The 26705-nt window shown below is 37.0% G+C and overlaps 1 protein-coding gene across 1 annotated transcript in view; it reads left to right on the top strand.

The window, feature by feature from the left end:
• LOC109404936 (protein still life, isoform SIF type 1) overlaps positions 1 to 26705 on the top strand; it is a 417832-nt gene that overhangs the window by 42854 nt on the left and 348273 nt on the right. Inside the window, exons 10-13 of the mRNA XM_029879169.2 lie at positions 212 to 259; positions 883 to 1075; positions 1136 to 1393; positions 1480 to 1624. Of these exons, the coding sequence (XP_029735029.2) occupies positions 212 to 259; positions 883 to 1075; positions 1136 to 1393; positions 1480 to 1624 (644 nt within the window). The remainder of the gene's footprint in view (positions 1 to 211; positions 260 to 882; positions 1076 to 1135; positions 1394 to 1479; positions 1625 to 26705) is intronic.

The following is a 26705-nucleotide window of genomic DNA, read 5'->3' as shown; positions in this document are numbered from 1 at the left end:
GCCATTCGCAATCACACCAAAGAGATTCTCACTTGTGAAGCACCGAGCCTCAATGTCACTCAGCACCAACGCAATTTAACTTTTCCAAAATTTCCACTCTGCCGAAAGTATTGATTCACAGTTTCACAAATCAAGTAATACCAACACTCCTCCTCACGTAACACTTCTGCCACGAAAAACATAACAAACTGATTGGCGTATTACATTTCAGTATTGGTACGATCAGCCAGCGCTTGCAACAGTGATGTCGGAATGAATGGTAAGCGAGTTTGATCTGTATCAAACCTCACCAGGTGGTGATCATAACGAATTGAAACATAAATTTCAGATAATATTCCATTTTCTGGGCCACAAAGCATAAACAAACTAGTAATATCCACTTGTATAACAAACTCAAAGAAATTATACACATCAAACACATACAACATAACAGCTGAGTCATTACTCAGGCTTTCTGAGAAAATTCTAGAACCTTTGCGTGATTTGGCATTTTATACTTGGATTCTTGAGTAGTAGAAGCCCTTTCAAAGAAAGGAAAAAAAATCGTTGGAAATTTTGATTAAAAATTTGAAATTTCATGTCATTTTTTATCATATTGTGAATAGAAGATGTATTCTATATGATAGATCGAATCTGATCTGATCTGATCCAATAGAAGGCATTTGATCGATTGACTGAGTTCAATGGATACTCGCTTTTCCAAATTGTCAAGTTTTTAAAAGAATTAACTTGGAGCGTTTATGAAATTAATAGTAAAACCTTTAATATTTTATACAGCCAATTAGAAATATTCGGAGAAATCCGATAGAAAACTGGATGGTTGCCAATATGATCAAATATGTCAAACAAGCTCTAAACTCTGTGGTTATTCCGCCCTTCCAGGATCATCCGCCAGTGCCAAATCCTCAACCCTTCCCTTGCCCCATCGCCTGGGTCCGGAGCGACCACCGCAGGTGCGGGAACGTGAACGCGACCGTGACCGAGATGGTTACTACAGCGATCGCAACGAGCTGATACGGGAACGCGAACGGGACCGAGATCGGGACCGTGGCTACCTGAGCGATCACAATTCTAAGTAATGCTGGTATTTATCATTCTCTAAGTGCTAACTAACGATTACTTTTCCCCACGCCAGCTACTCAACCGCAAACCGCTGCGCATCGTGCACCGGGGAATCGGCCCGGGCCCAGTGGTTCCGGCATTCCGACGGATGGCGCTCGGGAAGTTCCACCTTCGGCTCCGGATCCGGACCGGGTCTGGTGGCGTCCCAGAGCAACGTTGCGATGGGTGGACACAAACGCTCTCCCTGGGATTCCTTACCTTCGCTGCGTCAGGATTCCAGCCTGAACGATTCGGGCTACAAGAGCAACCGAGCGGACTCGTTCGAGCAGAGGTAGGTGTCCAATGGCGAGCGGGGGCACCGTGGCCGTCGATTGACCTATGTTGCCGGGGGAGTTTTATTATAAAACTGATATCAAGTTCTGTCTCGTCCAGGGGTGTTTTCGATCGACAGGATAGCCTTCGGTCGGACTACATGAGCGACCGGGAACCACGCTACGGTATTGTGCAGCAGGCGTCCATCGACAGCACCGACTCACGGCTGTGCTATTTGACGTCATCGGAGGTGAGTACTGATCAGACGTTTTTTTTTTATTTATTTGTGGATTTTGATGACAAATGAAAATGATAGCTCCTCGGTGGGGAAATGATGATGACAATCTTTATGACAAAAGAAAAACCTTCATACACGAAGAAATGCTCATGACGGCGTCATATCTATTGACTACAATTTTGCTGCAGACCATTTTGAATTCGGTCACTTTAGAAATAAGTTATACCGATCAATCCAGATCGAAAACCTACCTGCTAGAAAGTTGAATAAGCACTGTTCCACAAGACCGTCAAGTCCGTATCACTATTACCAAAAATCTGTATCCCATACAAATTTTTTGTGAAAAATCTGTATCTCATACAAAAATATAATCTTGCTCTTGCACAAAAATCTGTATTTCATATATATCCAAATCTGTACGGATGCTCAAAAATCTGTATAATACAAATAAATCTCTATATATGGCATCCCTGCTGTCAAGTAATGCTCATGTGCATACCTAGTCTAGTATAGTCCATACATACACACCACTGGAAAGTGGTAGAATCGACGACTTCTATCATTTTTCTTGTCAATGTTTGCAGTGAATCATTGAAGCTTTACAAGTATTGAAGCGGCCTTAACTTAACTTAACCATAGAACGGAGACATCTTGTGCCAACCGCTCAGTATGTGCTATAAAAGTAAAGCAAAAATGTTGGGAGTGACGTTGCTAAGAAAGTCAATGTTACTCAGCCTAGACTCCTATTCCTGGAATGGGACATACGATGTTCCCCTATGTCCTGATTCGAAAGCCTCTGAAACGAGACCATGTCAAATAAAACCCATGTGATTGTTGATTTTTACTGGATAGTCAAAAACAGGGCTACTTCTTCAACAACAACAAAATAAAAGCTAAAGCAATCTATTTGAATTGATCTTCGGGAAAGTTGTAGTCAACAGAGTTGCCTAGCAGTGCCAGGGCATTAGAAAAACAAATTTAGGTTGGATGCAAATTCTTAGTGGAATGCAAAGGAACAGTACTTAACGCGAAATTTAGGTTGATTGAAAGTATAACATTGCACAATGGTCCACGAAACAGATTTACGAGGAAAGATGCATTCAGCGTTTTCAAATTATTTTTTAGACACATATGGTCTTCTACAAAGTTGTTCCTAAAAATAAGGCCCCCTTTTCAAAGTACATGAAAATTAATGTGGTTCATATTTTAAAAGTAATTGGAAAACGAACTTTTGAATTTGCAAGAATAACTTTATACATTTTTCGGAAAAGTTGTAGATCTATCAATTTTGAGCAAGTTTGCTGAAGACAGTTTTTATGTAGCTTTAAAAAAGACAGATCTAGAGATATTTTTTCTGAACAAGCTTAGGATAGCTCAAAACCGGTTCTCTGGCATTAACTTTTTCAGTTTCGAATTTTCGTCAAAGTCGCCCAAGAAACACTTGTAGAGCATTTGAAGACGCGTCGGTTCGTGCGCTGAAATGTTCGTTATCTCTTATGGTTCAATAGTTACAGGTGTTTTTCTTAAACAAATCATAGTTTTTTGATTTATCGTGTTATGATGGGTTGGGGCAAACATAAAAAATATCTTTTGCCAGCATTTTAAAGAAGAAATGTTGTTATAATGCATATAAAAAATATAGGGGTGTTATTTTTGTAACTCAAGTAGAAAACACTTGAGAAGTGCCTATTTTATCTAGAAAATCATGAAAATCTTTTGAACGGAATAACGTAGCAACATTTTCAGCGCGCGAAAATGCGCATTTTTTGAAGCTCTAAAAATGGTTCTTGAGCAACTTTGATGAGAAATTTGAAACAAAAAAGATTGACGCGTCTTCGAATGTTCTACAAGTGTTTCTTGGGCGACTTTGATAAAAAATCGAAACTGACAATGCCAGAAAACCGTTTTTTCTTGAACCACCCTAAGCTTTTTCAGAAAAATATCTCTAGATCGGTCAATTATATAGGTACATAAAAGCTGTCTTCAGCAAATTTGCTCAAAATTGATAGATCTACAACTCTCCCGAAGAATGTATATTGTATATAGTTATTCTTGCAAATAAAAAAAGTTTGGTTTCCAATTTCTTTGAAAATATGGACCACCCCAATTTTCGTGCATATTGGAAAGAGGGCCATATTTTTAGAGACAACTTTGTAGAAGACTATACTTGTCTTAAAACTAATTTGAAGGCGCTGAATGCATCATTCCTCGTAAATCTGGTTCGTGGACCACTGTGCATTGTTTTTCGACAGTAATTCATATTTAAACTTAGAATGGTTTTTATAGTCCAAATTTTTAACCGAATAAACAAAAAATTAGGAAAAAGGCATAGATTATGGTTTCCAATTATATAAGCAGTGTGGCTTAAAAAAATCTTGAACCACCATTATACAACCTAACTGTAAAGTTCGACATCTTTCACGAATTTATAAAGTCAAATAATTATTAACGAGTTCTTCTGGAAAACGCTAGAATAACTGATACTAAAAGGGGATAAACAATCGATATTTGTAGAATACAGTACTCGCTCAGCAGTGAAACGAAAAAAAATGGGTTGTTTCATCGTTTATTCTTATGACGGTTTTGTGAGTGCAACAATCAAAATCTTTTTGCTTAAACATTTTGTATTCGTTTTGGCATTTATTCATGTAGAGACCCACAAAGATTGAACATAATGAATCATCAATCCAGACTTTATTTTGCCTATCGAAATTTAAACGACCACTACCTTAGCAGAGTTGGTGTCCAAAATTCCTGCGAACTATCCTACTTACCGTATCCGTCTGGCAGCTTTGAAAGTAGTGCTGTCATGATAAAGTCAGAGGTAATTACTCAAGGATTTCAAATTTCGGCGCCCCTGTACGCCCCTGTTACGCATGACAATGACTTCAGTATTGCGGCATATACACATTATTTAGAAGATTTCTCCTCATCTGAACGATAATTCTTTAGCACAGAAACATAGAAAAGTCCTTCTGAAACGGCTGGTGGAGCTTCTAGAAAAGAATCTTGAAAATGTCTACAAGAATTCTTGGAAAACCTCCAATAAAATTCCTAGACAACATTCTGAAAAAATTTTCGATAATTCTGTGGAGAAATTCCTTCAAGATCTTGCTGGAATATCTAAGAAAATACATAGAAGAACACCAAGAGAAATTACTGATGTATCTGTATTAATAGTTTTTGAAATCTTTGAAAGATTTTCTGCTAAAATCATTGGCAGAAATCCTACTAGAATCTAAAGACAATTTTTTTTTAGAAATTTCTTCAAAAAATCGTTGAAAGATTTTATGAATAAATTGTTGAAGTAATTTCTGGAGAAATCCGTGCGAGATTTTTAGAAAAAAAAATTTGGAACGAATTTCTAAAGAAATCGATGGAGGAACTTGTAATTCAATCCTTGTAATATTTTAAGAAGGAATTCCAGGAATAATTTAAGTAGAAGTTTTTGTAAGATTTTTTTAAGAGAATCCTTTAGGAATGTCTTGCATAATCCTTAGAGACATCCCTGCAGGAAAATCTGAGAAAAAGAACTTCTTAACGATTCGGAAGGGAATTCTGGAGGATTTTTCTAATGAATTTCCAGAATCATTTCTAAATTTCACGAATCCTTGAATAGATTTCTAGTAAACCCAGGTAGATTTTTTGGAATAAACTTTAGATAATTTTTTCAAGAAATCGTTGGGAGTATTTCTTTTGGAATCACAAAAATAAATCATGCAGGAATATTTGAAACAATCGTTATGAGATTTTATGTAAGAACTCCTGCAGTAGTTGCTGAAGAAACGTATGAAAATCCATTTAGGACGTTATGAATCACTTCTAGGATTAATTTCTGTAGGAATCTTAGGATGATTTTTCAAATAAATCCCTCGAGGAATTCCTCAATCAATCCATGGAGTAATATTCTGAGGACATCCAAGGAAGGTTTTTTAGCTTAGTGGCTTACAAGGACGCGGCTGTAGTACACACTGACTTTGAAATTTCCTTTACACATTGTATTATACCATTGAGGTTATTAAATATATAAATAGATTTCAAAGGTGCAAACGTGTTTATGGAGGATGAACGATAAGGAGAGGGTATTTCAGGAATGTTTCAGGGGCGTTTCAGACAGGTTCTTAGGTGCTTCGTCATTGGCTTTCTGGAGAGCTTCAGGGGGTTCCGAAGGGGTTTCAAGACGTTTGAAATCGTTACAGACAGTAGTGGGAGTCTCATGAGGTTTCATCAGGCTTTAGGGTATTGTTGTTTCAAGCGAACTAAGTGGCATTTCTGGGTGGGGGTTGGTTGTGGTTGCTGATTTTCAAAGATGTTTCACGGCTTTCCATAGCGTTTTAGCAGATTTGGGAGGGTTTGTTGGGGATTTCGGGGGAATTTCCGGGTTGTTTCCCAGAAGCATTTCAACGCATTTCGAGAGGTTTGGAAGGGTTTTCAGATGGCTACACAGGCTTTAAGTTAAGATCCATGAAGGTTTCAGGATAGTTTCAGAAGTGTTTCAAGGTGTTTCAAGGGACATAAACGGGCTAGAAATGCTCTAAAATGGGCTTCTGCAATGGTTTTAGGGGGAGTTTAGGAGGTTTTAAGGGCTTTTCAATGCATTTCATGGCGTTTCAGGAGGTTTCAATGAAGTTTTGGGACTTCGTGGTCTCTCCGGTGAACTTCAGGGGTATTTTAAAGGGTCCTAGAGGCATTGCAAGGCGTTTCAGGGCATATGGGATTCATAGGCTTTCAAGTGAATTTTATTTTTTTTTTTTCAATTTGTGTTAAGGTGAAACATCAAGAAATCCCATTGCAATTTTGCATACAAACTTTAGAGGCGCAAATCTGACGAACGCAGCATCAAACCAAGCCGCACTTGTTTATCCTGGCTTTGCTCACTTGCAAAAAGAGACAGCTTTTCCAAATCGAGAGTATTTGTTTACGAATTTTCAAGATTGGTACTTTAAAATAAAAAAAAAATCTTATCAGGATTCCCTTTATAAATACTTCAAGGTATTATTTTAATTTCCTCCGAAAATCCTCCAAACACTTGCTCAAAGATTCCAAATCCAAGGAAATTTTCGATGGATTTCTTCCAGAAATTAATCCATGGATGCTTTCAGAAGTTATTCCAGAAATAGATCTTAAAATTTACCAAGGTCTTTCACAGAAACACGTCCTGCGATTTTTTTTCAGAACTTTCTTCATGAGTTCTAGTTCTAGTTCAAGTTTTAAGAGGGTTTTTACAGACTTGTGAACGTCTCCAAGAATTCTTTTAGGAAGATTTCTTTGTGTTCAGCTACTCAGCTGAATTACTTTAGAAATTCTTCTAGGGATTTGTTTTGAAATTTATCGGTAATTTCTTCAAGGTTTCTTTCAGAAATTCTTTCTAGGATTTCAATTGAGGAGATATTTTTAATTCCCAGAAATTTCTTCAGAGTTTTAGGGAGTGCTTCATGAATTTTTACAAAGGATTACTTCAAAAGGATTTTCTTGTAGTTTTATTTAGAAATTCTTTTAGATATTTCTTTAAAATCCTACAGGGAAGAATTCGAGAGATTTATCAAGGAACTCTACAAAGAATTTCAATGAAAACTGCTTGAAATACTACTGGAGAGATTCCTGAAAAATCAGTAGAGGAATTTCTGGAAGAATCTGCTAAAAATTACTGCAAAAATTGCAGACAGAAGTACTAGTAGAATAGATTACTCAATAAATTTCTGAGCGGCCCTGGAGCTCTGAAAAAATCCAAGGCTATGCCTGGAGTAACTTTTTGAGAAACCACTAGAGTAACTTCCAAAAAAAAATGTCTTGAGAATTTTCAATGATCAAGAAAATCCTTGAATAAATGGAGGATCCTGAAAATTTCTGACAATATTAGAAATACACGGAATACATGAAGGAATGCAAATATGAACTTGTGTAATCCTTGAAGGAACTCCCTATAAAATCCCATAAGAAAACCCAGGAAGAATTTCAGTAGATATATCTGAGGAAACCCGTGGACATGTTTCAAGATAATCTTATTAGAAATAGCGTGACAAACTCCTGAAGATGTGCCTAAGAAAATACCTGAGGAATTCTTGAAAGATTCAATAGAGGAATCCTGCATAAATTTTGAAAATATTCAAAGTATATTTAAAGGAATTCCAGCTTAAATCATTCTGAGAAATCCTGCGATAATCTTCTTTCTGTTAGCATTCCAGAATGATTCCAGATGTTCGATAAATTTTCAAAGAATCTCAAAAGGAATTTCTGGTTGTGTACCTGGAGGTAATACTGGAGAATTTTCTAAAATTTAAGGATTTTTTTTGCAAAAACCGCAAAAGGAAATGCAGCAAGAACCTTGTTTCCGCGATAACTACATCATATTTTTGGTTAATAATAATTAATGGAGGGGTTTTCCGAGCGGTAAAATTTGTAAAACCTTGAGTAATCTAGCCTCTCTCTCTTCTTTCTAACTCTATTGACACACTGAAACGTAATCTACTTTTTCTAGATGCTGTCCTTATGAGCATTTCCACAGTTGTTTATGAGAAAGCTTTTTGGCTGTGTGTCGATGAAAATGAGGTAATCTTTACCTTATCCAAATCACATCCTATACATACTTGGAAGACTGCAGGTCATGCTTTATGTGTTCCGAAATAATATTAAAGCGTAAATGATTGTTGCCATCATAAAACCGTCATAAATCTCAGTTATTTTTCAATTTTTAAATTTTTTTCATTCTATATATTTTTAGGCATACATTTATTAAAATTCATTTTAGAGTTTGTCATCTATAAGTTTTTATTTATTCGGTTCCCTGTCCATATGACAGCAATACCATTGCAAATCGAAATATCGGTACAGAGTTTAGTAAAATGAATTGTGAACACGACACTGGTGAAATGGTGACATAAATGAAAGAAATATTTTGGGGGACCAACTTTAAGGTAAGTGCACAATTAACTGTATTTCAAGGCTCTTTTGAAATGCTTCGTAAATCATGTGATTAAGATTGTGAGTTGAGAAACTCTTAATGCAATACTATACCCAAACAACCTCCATTTACATGAACTTGAGCATTAAAGGATGAGTCGTTAATTATTGTGCCACCCTACCTTCAACTGGTTCGCAAATAGGCTACAGTTAACGAAATGAAGCCAAATTTTTACAGTAGTTTAGTATATGTATGTATTTCATCTTTTTGGTATCGGTTCAAATTTAGGATGCGTTTTAGTGAAATTCACGACATTTTGTATTAACGCCCTCCATATCGACATGTTCAGGCTCCACTTGAAACAAATAATTAAAGCTCTCTGGTTTGTTTATGCGCATCGTGCCTGGTTTTCACCCAGCTGCAAGCTTATGTTTCACTGACAACCATTCCTGAAACCTATTGACGAACATTAAGATGATCCGATAATGTATAATCATTAATTGTTCCAAGGCGCGATACCATGATTTTAGATTTTGACATGTGATTGTAAAACATCTTTTTTGCAATTTCTCATCGTAATAGGCTGTTTTACTTCACGCAAATCTGACAGGAAAAGGCCTACTTTCCCACACCAAATTAACAGTGCTGTAATGACTCATTACAGCACTGATTTGCGTGGCGTAATGAACCATTACAGCACTGTTTTCAGTTTTGATCCAACTTATTCATGCTTTCTGGACGCAGGTTTGAAAAATTGTGACAACTGTACTGTATAACCTGCTATGATCAGATTTCCTTAATCATGGCTATGAATATCAGTGTGCAGTCTGATGAAACAGTTTTGTCAAAAACTATCCTCAAGTGGTAATTGATGAAGCTGCAAAAAACGTTGTACGCAACTCGGTGCAGAACTCCATTTTTACAGCACTCGTCGTAATTATCCAACTCGGCAAGCCTCGTTGGATAAATGTACAACTCGTGCTGTAAAAATCTTTATTCTGCACCTTGTTGCGTAAACTACTATTTTAGAACTGTTGAATAAATTTATTCTATATCTACCGGAATCTCACTGATAACTGCTCAATTCATTATATGTAAACAAGAGATTATAAGGAGAAACTGTGCAAAAATTTGTTGATTCTGGTGAAGTAGGAAAAAAAGTTACGTTAGTTTGAAAATGGCACAATAATTATCGACTCACCCTTTATTTTGTTGATGTAAGTCATTCCACTTCATTTTAAGGTTTTTTTTTGCCAAACGCTCTCCAGTAACTAGGGTAGGAATCTACTTCGTCATATGCGTTAATTCCTATCATATCAGACGGAAAATAGTTACCTTTGCCAATGTGTCATTAGACGGAAGCAAATAGATGTAGACTATCAATAACCACCCCCTATAGAACGGGAAATCGAATAGAATGCAAAATTTTACGTTTTAATTTCATTCCACTTACGACTCAACAATTTTTCACATTTGGTATCTGTCGAAGGCAACCGTACCAAAGCAGCCGCTAGAGAAATCGTTCTTCATCACCGTACAATTTTCACTTTCTGCATACAAAACATCCTATGTCACAACTACCGGGAATGATTTCTTCGTTGCACTGTGATGGCTTATTATGGTCTGGTGGTGAAACATATTATTATAAATATTTTGGTCGATATTCTAAAGCTACATCCATCTCACTTTAAATGTTTCTGAAGTCGATCAACTTCACTTTTCGAGTAATACCTACGGTCAAATCAAATATTTTGACCACCCCATGTACCATAGTGTAGAAGATGTGCCGGGAATTGGATTAAGGTTGTTTCCAAAATAGATGTGGACTAGTAGGAAAAAGTACTTGAGGAATAATTATTCAATCTTATTGTTTTATGAAAATTGTAGTTGTTTTCTACAATATTTTCTTACATGAAATGGAAGCTAATTTATAAATTAGTAATTTATACCAAATAAGCCATGAGGCATTAGGCGAGGTGCAAGAATAATATCGAACATTATTGGTCTGTGCTTACAAAGACGGGAATTAGTACAAAACAAATCTGGGCTAGATTAGACATTAGAATTCTCCCTTTTAGTTTTAATTAATTGAACATAGGGGAAATTACCAATTCTCGGCCGTTTTGTTCTCTTCGTCTTGGGGGGTTTTTTGAAACCTATTGAACTCAGAGTTGGCCTCAAATCCTTCTCAACCAATGTGAGTTATATGGCCAAGTTTCAGGCAATTTGGCTGACAAAAACCCCCCATGACGAAGAGAACAAACCTGCCGATAATACCCAATCACACTGGGCCAGGAACAGAGATTAGCAAGACAAAACCTCTAGCACATTGGGGTTACGTCCTATCAAGTTGGTGTCTTCGGCAAAGTTGTTGGGTTTTATCTGCGCCTCAAATTGCGCTTGGAATTTAGTTCGTAAACCCGCCGCATAGATGGCGCTGCTGTGCTAACTTCTTTATTTTACATCCTAGAGCTTTGGCGTCTTCGGCAAAGTTGTAGAACAGGCAAAAATATGAAAAGTTGTCGAAGACACCAAAATTGTAGCTCTTAAAATAACAAAGTTAGATTGTTTATAATGATTAAAATTTGCGCTTTTATGTCATTCTCTTGTTTAACAGCCTACATGTTGCCATGGCAACAGAAAACAATAATCGCAGTAGTCGAACAAGATCGTATTTTTGAAATAGTATTTCACTCCTGCAATAATCATGCGTTTTGAGCAATATATATATACATTTGTATTACTAGTATAAAATCCTGTTTTAGTATATATGAATGTTATATCGCTAGCTGTCGATGTACACCTTTCTGATTTTGCCCGAATTAAACATATTTTTCGTAGGTGAATTTACTAATGGTCCTCTGCACGAATTTATTCTGGCCTGCTTACTCTCACAGAAAATTTGACGTTTGAGAGGTGTCGACACCGCTCAAGCGTCAAATTTCGTGTGAGAGTAAGCAGGCCAGAATAAATTCGTGCAGTGGACCATAATATCTTTTATACTTTTGTTTTATACGTTTTAACATCAAATGAGAAACAAATTTGATAAACTGAAAGATATCATCATTTATCATATCAGATAAAAGTTGACAAATTATACATCCACGGTCTTTATGAGTTGTGAAGATAGCGGACTAAAGGTATATTATTTTAATTCACTGATATATTTATTATATTAAGTATGATTAAAGAAAGCAGGATTAGCATGGGAAATGTTGCGGGATTTTCCTTAAAAATAAAACTATCGATGAAGTATATAGGTGGAATCTTATATGAATATCAAAATCAATTGCCCTGATGGTGAAATGTTTTAAAAGATGCTCATGAAATCTCTCAGCAAACACATTACGCTTGATATAATAATTAGGGTGTAAGTGTCATAAGTCACGCTCCCAAATCCATCCTATTTAAAAACAAGCGATTACGGCACCGATTGATTCCGTTCGTTTGTTTTTTTTGTGTGCTCAGCTCACTTCTAACAAAAAGTACAAAAATAAGAAACTAAACAAACAGCGCTTCAATCCCGTGTTCTTCGTATGATGCAAATGAGAACCATATGCTTAAAAAGGGTACCAATCTCTATATTAGTGAAATAAAAAAAATACCTTTAGCCATTCTGCTATTTTGAAATCACACAAAAACTGTAAAATGAATAATTTGGAAACTTGTATCTGACAAATCTTTCATATTTTCTGTTGCAGTTGATATTGTTTCAGATTTGAAGTGAAAACGGATAAAACAAAAGTAGAGTTGAGACTCATATAAGACGCTGCCATCCACTTTACGCCAACAACAATATCTCAGCTAACTTATATCCGATTTAGTTTGTTTTTGGATTCGTTTGGGCTCCTCTTTAGACTTTTCAAATTCAAATACTGAAAATAAACTTATATATATATGCACGACAACCTGGAATTTGCGGTGCGCGTAAAGTGAGTGGCAGCGTCTGGTAGCAGTCCTGACTGTTTAAAAAGATTCACGAAGTGAATTTACTCACCTAAAAAACAGTCGTTTCATTTAGACAAAATCAGGAAGGTGCAGATTACGCTATATCACTCATATACACTAAAACAGGAATTTCTACTAGACAAATACCTAGACAAATGTATGTATTATTCCACAAAACGCATGATTGTTACAAGAGTGAAATACAATCTCAAATGTACGATCTTGTTCGACTACTGCGATTATTGTTTTCTGTTGCCATGGCAACATGTAGGCTGATAAACAAGAAAATGACATAAAAGCGCAAATTTAAGTCGTTTCTTTATAAAATTCAATGTATCTTTGTTATTTCAAGAGCTAGAGTTTCGGTGTCTTGGACAAATTTTCTTATTTTTGTCTGTTCTACAACTTTGCCGAAGACGCCAAAGCTCTAGGATGTAAAATAAAAAAGCTAGCACCGCAGCGCCACCTATGTGGTGGTTTTACGAACTAAATTCCAAGCGCAATTTGAGGCGCAGATAAATCCCAACAACTTTACCGAAGACACCAACTTGATAGGACGTACCCCCAATGAGCCAGAGGTTTTGTCTTGCTAATCTCTGTTCCTGGCCCAGTGTGCAATGTCACCCTAGTTCAGAATTATATGATATCTTTTGAAGCAAGAATTGAACTTTCAACTCTAAACATGTACCGCCCTTTATAGCTGATCCTAAGAAAAGATCGATTCAGTGAACTTGAACGCCCACACAGTTTAGCCCTTTACCCATGTATGTATACATATTCAAATTAGTTTCGTCATCGGACGACCACCTTCACCCAAAATGTTGATCCGAACTCTTTGATGTTGCTCCTTTGTGTACGATAGACCGACAGGTGTCTCAGGATAAAAGCGCAAACCATGTATGTTTGAATGTACTTTGCACATTGAACCGGAGTAATTAAAATTAGGCGCGCATGAATGGAACGCAAAAATTGACCCGCATCCGAAATGTAGGTTGCATTGAACATTTCAATCAAATTCTACCCTCTATGAATGATTAACAGTTTCACACCAAATATATCTGAACATCAAATGTTCCTGTGTCGGTCGAGACATACGATTGGGTCAAAAATATTAATCAGGTAAACTTTACAATTCCTACCGTTTGAAAAGGCATATTTGAGGCTACACATGTGAACGAGTTAGTAAAAAAATGTCAACGTGAAGTTTTATATTGCCCTCTCAACTTAGGAACTCGAAACTTCTGTTGATTCTGCTCAATGGCAATATAAATCTTGCTGGGCTATCAGAATTCTGTCTGTTGATGGTTGGGTTCCATTTTATTTAAAAATGAGGGATTTTATCTTCTGTTCAATGATACCCACAAATAGTACCTTTGGAAAAACAAGCTTCCGGTGAATAGCAATAGAACTGCTTGAAGCACTCCAAGCTGAAAAGCATCATGGTCTATCCCAGTGGAAAAGTAATTCCTGAAGATATAGGTACCACACACTCAGCTTGTTCCAATTTCCTACAAGCAACAACGCCCTCACTCTTATCACAACATCGCCTCGAATGTTGTTACTACTCTGCCACATTTTTGCATTCAAAATGAAGCTCCATCCTAATCGAACCAATCTATCACATGACAACACCGACGACGACGACGACAACGAGGACGACGCCACACGGGGATGTCGATGCCGATTCGAAGCGAAAATAGCTTTAACGAACACGGTATTCATGAAGCAATCCGTGTTCAGATTCTTTAGGGATTGCATCCTCCAGCTGCAGTTTGCTTCTGCTGCACCAACGAGCAGCGCACACCTTCCCTTACGGAGGCGTCAATTCAGACCGTGTTCAATACCTACATGGGAGAATTGGGGGAAAAACTGTCATCGAATGGTAGTGTTACAGTGTTACTTGAAATTTTAGGTAGTTTTGGTACCAATTGTGGACAACCACACGCCTCCACCTTAGGGTGAATGTGGTGTGTAAACTCGTGGAGACGACTATTTGCTATGTTCATGAACCTCACATTACTGTGTACATTTAGAGAGATTTGTCACACTATTCTAAATTGTTAGTGGGCGAAAAACTTCCACGAACCATTTTGTACCATTTTCCCGCTCCACGAGCTCACTTCCATACACCCATTTGAAAGCGACAAGCAAATCGGTTCTGAATTGGCAACTCCGGTGCCATCGGAGAGAGAGAGAGATACAACACCATATCCCATCCCTGATCGGAACCCAGAATGCCCCGCACTGTATGTACCTAACAGTGCCACCACATTATCGATGTTCGGTGAATAGAAAAAAAAAGTTCAACTCGAATGGAACTCGAATGAAATATACTTTCCCGTTCCGAATAGAATTTGTTGGAAACTTACTGGAAACAGCAGCGCAGCTGCTGCTCACTCTGTGACGACCGGCGACATTCAACGAAGATGGCGTCATAGAATTGAGCAACGACTTGGAAACGAGCAACATCCAGTGTTTTCCTGGTGGAGTTCACAGCCCGAGTCCAGAAACGGTGGCGTTGCACCAGAACTCCCACCAGTAGTGGGATGTGGTGGGGACAGTCAATATGTGAGCCGCTTGCAGTCAGTAGCCCTTGTGGGTGGATGTGTGGGCTGCTAACTACCTACCTACTAGGGCAGGAACAAGTTGTGATCGTTGTCACCCGGCGTGTCTCATCGCTGTCACGATTAGGTGTGAATGATGATGTAATCAGTGCATGCTGAGGCTTCTTACGGTGCAAGATGTCGGATAGAAATAGTCAGTCGGTCAGTTATGCATTCAAACTGAGAAGCGATTGGCAAGGGGATTTGTATTGCATTTGTTTTGATTTTCTTAGATGTTTATTTTTTTCGGATATTCTCTACAGTTATGTAATACCTAGAAATCTACTGACTGATATAACTGATAACTATAACATCTTACACCAAGATTCCTACCCGCTAATCTTCCAAGACGTTCACCACTTCCACTCTGTATCGGTGTAGGCTTGGGAGTAAATTTCGTTTCAGGCAATGTCATAAATCAAACTAAAGGACTCGGCAACAATATTTGTCCACGGATTTCAGATGATTTGTTGGCTACAAATTACCTTTACTCTAGCGCCCAGCGTATGACAGAGCATTGATCTTGGGTGAAGTTCGTACAGTTCCCGAGCAGAAGGGCAACTTGTACTACAAGGCCTGAGATTTGTATTGCTTTGTTGTTATACTAAATCTTAAGGAAAACATCGTCATTGTGATGTGGGAAGTATTTGTGCAGAATTTGGTATTGTTAATTTACAGTGAAAATAACTAAAGAACAAAATTTGATATTACATCACAGAGCTATCGAATAAATGTATAATTGAATAGCAAGAAATATTATTTCTTTATTTTTCAATACCTGCCCGTTCATAAACCACGTAGACTTTTTGGGGGAAGGGAAGATCTGACCAAAATCTGCGCTCCAGAAAAATTTGAAAAAAATGGATGAATAAAAATGTTCAAAGGGGAAGTGGGGTGCTGAGATAACCATATTTTGGTCTACGTGGTTTATGAACAGTTCACTACATCATACAGATACAGCAGTAGTTCTCGAATGGTGCATATTTTAACATGTTTACGATTGACACAAATCTTCACTGCATTTGCACGACAAATTTTTCTGAACATTGCAATAAGGGGCTTAGCTTAGCTTAGCTTAGCTTAGACTGACTGCACACATCTATGGTTGCTATTTCGTGATTGACCCGAACCAATGACAGTTGCACAATGAATCAACTGAATAATTGACTGGGAGTGGTCAATATTCTTACTGTGCACGCTTCAGAGACTCTCTTTAACAGTACAATAACGGCGCCGGCCACGTCCTTGCAGTCAGGTTGGAAGAGGGAAGGGATATTAGTAACAACCTTTGTTAAGTAAAGGCCCGCGTTTACCGCTGCGTCTCCACCAAAGGCTGCAGGAAGGAGTGTTTGTTAGTAGGAAAGGTATCGTTGGGTCCGGATTCACTTTGATAAGTAATATGACTTTCGTGTCATGCTGGTTGCCACGCTATTGTTTGCTTTACGCGGAAAGCAAACAATCGACCACCCGCATCAGGTGGTCGCTTATTACCCAAGTAACAATTCAAAATCATTAATAAGCATGTCAGTTGATTAAATGTGCTACAAAGGCGCCGACAGTTGTACAAGAGTTTATGTTGAACAAAATGGCGAATAAATGTTTCATGCAGTGGAAACTGCACGTTATTTAAACATATTTCTGCTCATTGAATAACCAATGGAATAAAAGTTTAAAAACAGTTGCTTAAGTATTCACATCATCTGTCCAATAGTGCTCTAATAATGATAGAATACAAGCTGCTTCCAACGTATTAGATGCTGTTATTCCACATAAGATCTTCAATGGAACAAGTAGCGTATTTAAAGTTTAACAACTTTTGCTTGATCATTTTATTCAACTACAATGATATAGTTTAACAACAAGATATTACCATGTTTCTTTAATACAAATGTTACATTTTTATTCAAGCAATGTTGATTAGCAGTGGTACTGTGTCACTTAATTATCGTTGTTCGCCTTGCCCCTTTTTGTAAACACGATTGCTGATTAAGAGCCTAAAAAGAGCAACCGCGGCTACAAGCTTGAAAACCGAACAAACTTCTTGCAGCAGCTCTAAATATCACGCTCTTCACACTTTAACAAACATTCTGACTTACCTTTTACACTACACGATCCAACGGCAGCAGAATCGGTAACAAAAACACCAGAAAAAGCAGCTGAAGTCGATCCTGGGCGGCTCCTCTGTTTGGTATTGACAATCTACTCTATCCACTTTGTTGCCACCGGTCAAACCGGGTTTATCTTCCTAATGTCCATATCTTATAGCTGCCTGGAGATATACACAAATTTTACACATTCTCCTCCCGACACAAAACAGGAGCAGTGAAAATAAATAAAGTTCACTTATTTGGACGCTCAAATAAAAAAAAAGTTCGAAGCGATACCAATCTTACAACACAACACCGTGAATCACTGACAGACTAGCAACATAATTAGCATGCATGCCTTATGATTAAACGTTGCGGTTACAATTATTCAAACATTGATCAACTTCAATGTTCATGAAGATAGTTAGTTGAATAAAATATGTAAGCAATGTTTAAGCAGCATATGTACGGTAATGTATTCAATTCAGGAATTGAATATTTATATACTGCTTCAAAACTGCCGATTCATGTAATTCGGATTGAAGCAGAGCGGATGCAGACGAGTGTGAACCCAAAGATCCAGAGTTCGAGTCTTTCCATTGAAGTGATTTGTCCCATGAAATGTAATAAAATAAAGATGTTGGGGGTACATAATCAGAGAGAGCTATTCCAAACACAAATGCAGAAATATTGAAAGTAAAATCATTTTTTCATTTTATTGTTACATGATGTAACATGATGTTGAAGAAACGTTTAAGAATCGTTTTTGTAGCAATTATGAAATCATATCTATAAATAGAAACAAATTTCGTAAGTTGTATCACGGCTCCAGCATGTTTTGATTGTATTATGGTGGAATAAATATCGAAGAAAGCTTGTTATTATGCGCTATGCTGCTAGTGCACAATAATGGTTTCTAAAACCATTCTTAAATGATCAAATAAATAGCATCATACACCATTGTTAATTAAACGTTGAAGTAAAGTTTATGATGTTTGTGCAAATTGCTGATGGTTCTAACGTTGAACAAAAGTTTCACAACCAATGTACGATCATTGAATAAACATTCATTTCATCGTGCTTATAGAACGGTTGACGTTGAATAGATTCTCATTTTTGGGCGAACAAGAGTTGAAGAACAGTTTTATTTTAAAATTATTCCAATATAATACGACTTCCAGTTTAATAACGTTGCTTTGAGAAACATTTCTTAAAGCAAAAATTGTTTCTTGGGTATTTACTGCCAACGACGCAACAAAATATGCAATCTAACACGTTATTATTCGCTTCACTCGGAAAGCAAACAATCGATCACCCACTTCAGGTGGTCACTTAATATTTCGAATCGAACCGCGGAAGCTAGTCGCCAAATATTTAACTGCAAATGACACGACCGAACATGCAAGCTGACGCACTATTGTTCACTTCATATGAGAAGCAAACAACTGATCACCCACGTCAGGTGATCGTTCAGTGTTGCTACAAAAGACGCGACACAACGAATTGCTCATTTCCGAATAGGGAAAAAGAAAAATCGAACGACCGAAGCAAAAGCGCGCGACACCGGCACCCGGACGAAATCCTCACAACTATAACTTTTTGACGTAGTATAAAAACTGAAAACATATTCTTGCCCGTTAAAAAACATTTTTGCAAGTAAAATAAGATTTTCGAATCACTCAAAGTGCAAATTTTCGGTAATACCAATCCGTGTAGTCAATAATGATTTTCAAATAATTCAACATACATATGTACAGATGGGCAAATTATTGATTAAATTGGGAGGGGGTCCACAGCTCAGGTGAGATTTGAACTCGTGAGTTCAAATCTCACCTGAGCTGTGGATTTTTTTCCCAATTTAATCAATAATTTGCCCATCTGTACATATGTATGTTGAGTTATTTGAAAATCATAAGAGTTTCGAAGTTGAATAATAAGTTTGCAATAAGGGGCTGTTTATAAACCACGTAGATCAAAATTTGGCCATCTCAGACCCCCCTCCCCCCTCGTAGACTTTTGTCCATACAAAATTTTTGAAATTTGTATGGAGCGTAGACTTTGGTCAGACGCCCCCCCCCCCCTCCCCACAAAAAGTCTACGTGGTTTATGAACGGCCCCTAAAATAAAGCATTTTCAAAGCAAATTTCATACTTTCAGGCGTTTTCATGAGTTTTCTCAAACTCTTACGTTAAATGTACATTAAAACATGTACAAATTTTGGCGCTGGTTTTCGTATTGTGAAATGATGTATGCAGTTAAAATAAACATTTTCAGTGTGTTCAGCAGTTAAGGTGCATTTTATATGCAACATTTTTTCAAAGACGGCATAGTTTTATATGCTCAATTAAAAATCTAGATTAATCCACCTAAAGGTGATTGCACCTTTCTGGTCGAATATGTACTCATGATCTTTACGTCGACATTAGCCTATCCTGAGTGTTTATACGCTTAATACGATTCATGTTAAATTTGACCTCCTTAGGAACCATATTGTGCACAGTAGTTTTCGTCGCAAAAGGAGATTGGATAAACTTTATTCAGTGTTGATGCGATCAAATTATAATTTCCCCATAACACGTTGATCCGTCCTGCTTTATATTACCTAACACCACAGGGATTCGAAATGGTGTGATTTGATGAGATTGCTTTGGTCACGATTTTATTCTCTTGCATATACCTATGAAGACTTTGATTGTTTCTTCACTTTGAATCTTACCCTACGTTTACCAGGTTATCAAATAAGCCACGATTTGATTTATTGCTAACATTGGTTTGGTTCACTTTCATAATTCCACTCATTGATGTGCCGCATGCATGGGTTCGATTCAATTCTACGTTTGACCATTTCCGGAGGACACCTGGAACCGATTCCATGACACTACTGGTTGTCCTATTTTCTTGTCAACTGGCCGCTAATTGATGTGTTCCATGGTGAGCATCCATTAAGTATGTCACGCTGAAATTGGGAATTTTCGAAGCTCCCACCCAGGGATGCCATATATACAGATTTATCTGTATTATACAGATTTTTGAGCATTCGTACAGATTTCGTTTTATATGTAATACAGATTTTTGAGCTAGAGGAGCTATTTTATTTTTGTATGAGATACAGATTTTTCACCCCAATTTTGTATGGGATACAGATTTTTGAAAATAGTGATACAGATTTTTCAAAAAATCATCTGGTATCCATGCTCCCACCTTCCCCCTTCGTACGGGTTTTTCCTATACAATACATTGCTTGTCACACTTTAACAACCCCCTCTCCCCCTAGGATCATAATGGATGACCTCATGCATGATTTTGGTTTACATCTATATTTTACCATTTTCGGCGAGGCACTCGTTACCTGTTCTTCAACCCCAAGTAACACAGAAAACATCTTTTCAAATCAACATTTTTGAAGAGGCATTATAAAAGTCATATAGGAGTTTCAGAAAACATCTTGTGTTATTATCGAGCTGTAATTATGTTTTTCAATAACAAACAACTAGAATATTTGATTTTTGCTTATCTGCTTCATTATGTATAAAATATGGTTATTATACTAATAAATAACATTATTCGAGCATCAAAACACAAAGTAATCGTTTTACCGACCAATTTTTGCATTCATTCAACAGACTCACTCAGCCTTCTGTCCTGAACGGCAGCAGTTAGAACCATTAGAACACAATCGGCGATTGACCCGCATCAACTAGAGATCTGCTCAATAGAGCAAACATTTTAGTTTTATTTGTCACAAACAGGATTACAATGAAACCAACTAATTTTTAGCGAGACCGACTCACATCTACCATGGATTCCTCAGCTTCCTGATGTGGCCATTTTTTTCACTTCAGCATTTGGTTGCTCCAACTAACAGTGCTGATTGCAGATGGTTCGCCAGCAGATGTGAACTGCAATGATTTCCTATCACATACATCCTAAGCGTTCTTGTGCTGCAAGTCAATTTCCTTACCTGTTGCATTTATAAGTTGGAGCACTCGTGGATTACTGCGTACGAGTTGATCAAATAGTCGATAAATATGTACGCATTGCATTGGAAATCTCGAGAAATCTGTAATAACTGGCGAGGATTTTGACTATCAAAAAAGTAAACATTGCAATTCTTAACAATGTTACTTTGACAGATCTAGTCTTATTATAGAAGAAGTTGTAATTATGTTATTTTAATGTTGTTATGATTGTCCTAAAACAAAGCTATTATTTTTTATATGCGTATGTTTTAGAAATGTTATCGAGACACAATATAAACTTTGATGATACACAACTACCATTCTGTTAGATTGTTGTCATAATGATGCATTTTCAACGTTATTCCAATAAGTTCTAATCAAAGTTTGTAGAAATGCATGAATTCTTCAGCAGTACTTTTAACATTACAGTACCGTTCATAAATATAAAAACATATACCTTACACTAATAAAAATGTAAGAGAGGTTGACATTATTTTTGATAACGGAATTTCAAGTATACCTCAAAGGCACTGTTCATAATTTGGATAACGCTCATGGGGGAGAGGAAAAGTACGGCCGAGCGTTACGGACCATACAAAAATATTAGAATTTTTATAGAAAAAAGTGTCACGGAGGAACAAGGGTTTAAAATCACGGTTTAGCGTAACGTATTAAACGGATGCTCCATTATCAGTAATAATTATTGTAACTCAAATCGTTGGTTTAATTCAAATTATAATTGGACTAGTTTATGACACTTTGAACAGCGCTGTAAGTCTTTTGGAAATCAGCCATATTGCAACTTCACATGGATTTATAAATAATTTTCACAAAGCAATATTATTTGGTTAATTCGTGTAACATTTTCAATTCAATTTAATGGCGCTTGATTTGCAGGCGAGTAAAATCAGTGGTTTCTCGATAAATCTTGAACCGCACGTAAAAGATCACTACACCACTGAGTGAAATCCATTTCAGAATTTGTTATCTGAATAAATTCGAAAAGCCATCGAATTCATCAGCTGGAAATTATTTTTCGGGCTGAAGGAATTGAGCATATTTATATATACAATTTGTTTTGTTTTTTTTTTCTGAAAGTTTCTCCGTTTCACACAGTGATTCTCTTCATGGTTTGTTATTAAACATATACAATAGTATAACTTAAAACTAGCCTAATTTCAACATCTGCATTTAGTATGATATATAAGTGCATTCCCTAGGTTATATCACTTGAAAGGAGCTTAGTGTCAACTAATTAATATGATTGCACTAAGAACGAATTTTCCAAGTTTTTATTTTAGGCGAATAACTTAAATATAGCTAGTAATTATTCAAGGGTTGAATTGCACGTGCTGCGAACGTCAATTTCAGTACTATAAATGTATTTGAATGCATGTTATATGACTTGTAAGATGTTTTATAAGCCGCCATTTTTTGCGCTGTTTTAATTATATAGGTGTTTGATTTTAAATGAATATAACCAGAAAAATACATTTGAATAAGTATTAAAAGTGAATTATTAACTCTTATGCAACAAGTTGTGTTACTTGGAACACTACCGGTTCTCCCAAATGTGCGTCTGAGACTTTTTGCTGACAAATTGTCAATTAAGTTATTGAAAAAAACGCGATTTGGAGTGTCGCATGCATAGGTTCGGTTCCAGGGGGCCAGCAAAAAGCAAAATCCCCGTATCTCGCAACAAAAACACGTTCAACATTGTTTGTAGTGAAAATTGATAAATTACACAATTTCTAACTGATTATTTTTGCTATCTCCGCGTTGTCGTGTAATTTCGAATGATTGCACGCTAAAATTTTGATAACCTTTTGCTGATTCTACACGTTTCATTTAAGTAATAATTCATGGTAATGACTAATTCGCTAATGTCGTGCACATCCCAGATCTGTCAGAGTGCTCAAACAGGGTCGCCAGGTCAATTTTTGAGAAATCTGGATGATTTAAGAAGTTTTGTCTGGAAAAGTCTGGATCGTGTAAAAAACCCTACAAATTCCGGGAAAAACCTTACAAATTCCGAGAAAAACCTTACAAATCCCGAAAACAAATGTCTGGATCTTCCAGATTTTTGCAAAATGAGACCTCAAAAATCTGGATAAATCCAGATAAATCTGGAAGGTTGGCAACGCTGCCCAAAAGAGTCACTTTCCGAAACATGCCAAATTCATGTGGACTACGGCATATCTATTCGTGGTTGACGTCCGTGCTGCCCCGCTGTTCGGTTCACTTTTATATTTTACCACTTATGACAAGACACCCCTAACCGTTCATCAGGTTATCGCAAAAGCCGCTGTTTGATGTGCCGCATGCATGGGTTTGGTTCTCGTTTATATTTGGCGACTTCCGGCAGGATATCCGGAACCGGTTCCGCAACACTACCGGTTCTGATATGGTCTGAGAATATTTTCCTGCTTACCATTCATCAGATGATCGAAAATGCCGTGGTTTGATGTGTTGCATGCATGGGTCTGTTGCATTTTTATGTCCGGCCCCTCCCAGGGGTACCGGCCCGGAACACCTAAATGGGCAAAACTCCAGAACAGCTGGACCGATCCGAACTTTTTTTCAATAGGAAACAATGGGACCAGATTCCGCGTCGAATGAATCGTCGGTCATTAAAACCGATTGCCCGAGCAGAGAAGAATATCAAAATAATAACAACTAACTTGATGATTTGTGGCTATATCGGTCACATGGCTTACTTGCCTAATTTCACCTTCTATAAAAAAATTTCACACTTGTTCGCTACTTAGCGAATTCTATCATATCTATCATTTCATTATCCACTTTGATCTCTACTCCCATATACTTATGAGTAGAAAGATACCGATATAGCCACAAATCATCAAGTTAATTATAGAATACGGTCGATAAATCAGAATATGTAATAATAACAACGGAATGACAAAACCTGTTTTTATATCTTGGTTTGTTATGTTTAACTTATTGAGGTATTACCGTTCCATAACATGTTTTGTTGGACAATCTCATTTTGTTATGATCGTGGTATTGGTATATTTTCTTTGAATTATATTTTAAAAACAAGTTTTGTTGTATTGTGTTATAGAGAATGTCATTAATAGCACAGCAACAACAAGCTTTGCAATCAAAACTACACCATTCGAGGTTAACGTTGTCCAACATTCCGTGAGGAACTGATCAGAAAATATTATTTTCTCGTCAGTGCCTCTTCCTCTTGTTTTTGTCATTACATTCAAACTTTGACAGATCCAATTGATCAGCCTTTTGTTTTATAAGCACTTTGATAAGTATTAGCCTGGTACACGGTTTGTATGGGAAAATTTAAAAAATGAGAAAACTCCAACTCCTGTATACTTTTTGAGTACCATTTTGGTCCCATATCAACTGTGCAAAATTTCAGATCGATCGGAAAAACTATATTTTAGCGCCCGCCATTCTTAGTTTTTCATACGATTTACTATGGGGAAAATTTACTTCTTCAAAGAAAAATCGCTTGAGGTCACCCATTGGTCCCTAAAAATAAGTCGTTGAATGATTTCTGTAGACAACTTCACGAGGAATCAGACCTTCGAAGACCGCAAAGCGATGCGACATTCGTGGAAAAAGTTATTAAGCCTTACCCGATCGATAAAATGACGAGATTTTATTATTTATTGTTATTTGTTATTCCTTACATGTTAAACAGCGTTGGCATGTCGTTCGGTTTTCGGTCAATAACTTTTTCCACATGCCTTAGATCGTTTTGCGGTCTTCAGAGGGTTTATTCCTCATAAAATTTCCAACAGAAATCATTCATCGATTTATTTTTAGTGGTTAAGGGGCAACCTGTGGCGATTTTTTTTTGAAAAAGTGATTTTCCCCATAGTAAATCGTATGAAAACTAAAAACGGCTGGCGCTAAAATATAGTTTCTCCGATCGATCTGAAATTTTGCACAGTTGATATGGGGCCAAAATGGAACCCAAAAAGTGTACAGGAGTAAAATGTATTTTTGTGTCCCACGCCAATAAGTATACCTGTTTTTCAGTTTCAGTTGGGTACGAGTACATGTATAGAAAGTGCTAGAGTGTTAGCCATTTTATGTATTAGATCAGCTGGTGTAATTCCAGGATGAACTACAGATTCTGACAAAAATGACAAAAAAGAAGTCTGTCACCACGAAAAATAAGAAAAACTTGTTTAGTAGGCCACTTTGATTTTGATATTATAACTAATTTTGTTTCCTGATTGTTATTAATAACTTATTTATATCAAAATTTGTAATTGGAATATTTTGCAATTCCGCTATTAGTAAGTTGTTATTGTAACTAACAAAACGTGTTATTTAACTGGCCTTCCAAAAAGATTTTTTTTGTTATGATTTTTGTTAATTTGCCGCTTATGACATACAAGTTTATAACATAATATGTTATGTTAATAACATGAAAATAACTCTTTCTGCCACTCAATTATTTTGCCGAAATAACATATTTTATTATGTTGTTGTAATTCGTTTCTGCTCGGGTGACTGCCAAAAGTGACGTGAGTTAAGTTTTGTACACACACACAGACATCACTCCAATTCATCGAGCTGAGTTGATTGGTATATGTGACTTAACCCTCCGGGCTCCCACTAAAAAGTCATATTTTGAGTGAACATATAGCCTTTCCATAGCCTTTGGTTTTGTCTTATGGCTTTTATATTGCGCGTTTTGCCGTAGATTATCACGCAAAAGTGTACAAAATCGCTCATAGATCGTTGCTAGTACATTATATCATGTCCGCGTCTTCTACAATAAGTGCGGAAATTGGGTAAGGATTGATCGAGCAGAGGATACCGAAACGCATATCTCTTAGCGTTTAACATTGCGCGATAATTTTTCTTATTTTTCTTATAAAATATAATACTTTCAAATATTAAATATAAAAATATTGATTTTTTGTAGTACAATGAAATCTATGGATGCCGGGGCCCGTGGCACAATTGGTCACACGTTTGCTTCATAAGCAGATGGTCATGGGTTCGATCCCTGCCCCGACACTTGCGTCAGTTGCTGTTTCCCCCTGAGAGCAGCTGACACTGACCCTCTTCTGAGCCCATGGCTCAAACAGACCCGGATACTTGGACATCGGCGAATGGCAACTCATGATGGACCCTCAATCGAACTGGAAAAAGGAACAAGCTACGGCCACACATCAACATCATCGTGCTCATCATTCTACCATGATAGGGTAGAAAGTGAATGCAGCGCAACGGGAACCGGTTCGATATAGTACAATTAGAATAGAATACATTTAGGAGCTGTACAAAATGTACAGCTTCCAATTGGAATCGCTTATGCCGTGCCCTAGAGCTGTAAATTAAGTTAAGTGGTTGAAGAATAAAAAAAAATAACTTTAAGCTTCTGCACCACCAAAAGTATACTTATTAGTATGGGACACGCTTGTATGGAAAAAATTAATCCTCGCTCCAGTCGGCTTTTTGGATCTCATTTAGGTCCCTCATGATCTGTACAAAATTTCAGCGCAATCGGTAAAACTATAACTTAGCGCAAGCGGTTCAAAGTTTTCATAGGATTTACTATGGGAAAAATTACACTTTCAGGTAAAAAATCCCAGA

The sequence above is a fragment of the Aedes albopictus genome, chromosome 2 (genome assembly GCF_035046485.1).
Source record: "Aedes albopictus strain Foshan chromosome 2, AalbF5, whole genome shotgun sequence".
NCBI lineage: Eukaryota > Metazoa > Arthropoda > Insecta > Diptera > Culicidae > Aedes > Aedes albopictus.
Note: the sequence above shows the minus strand (reverse complement) of the source record. Positions and strands in the feature narration are given on the sequence as shown.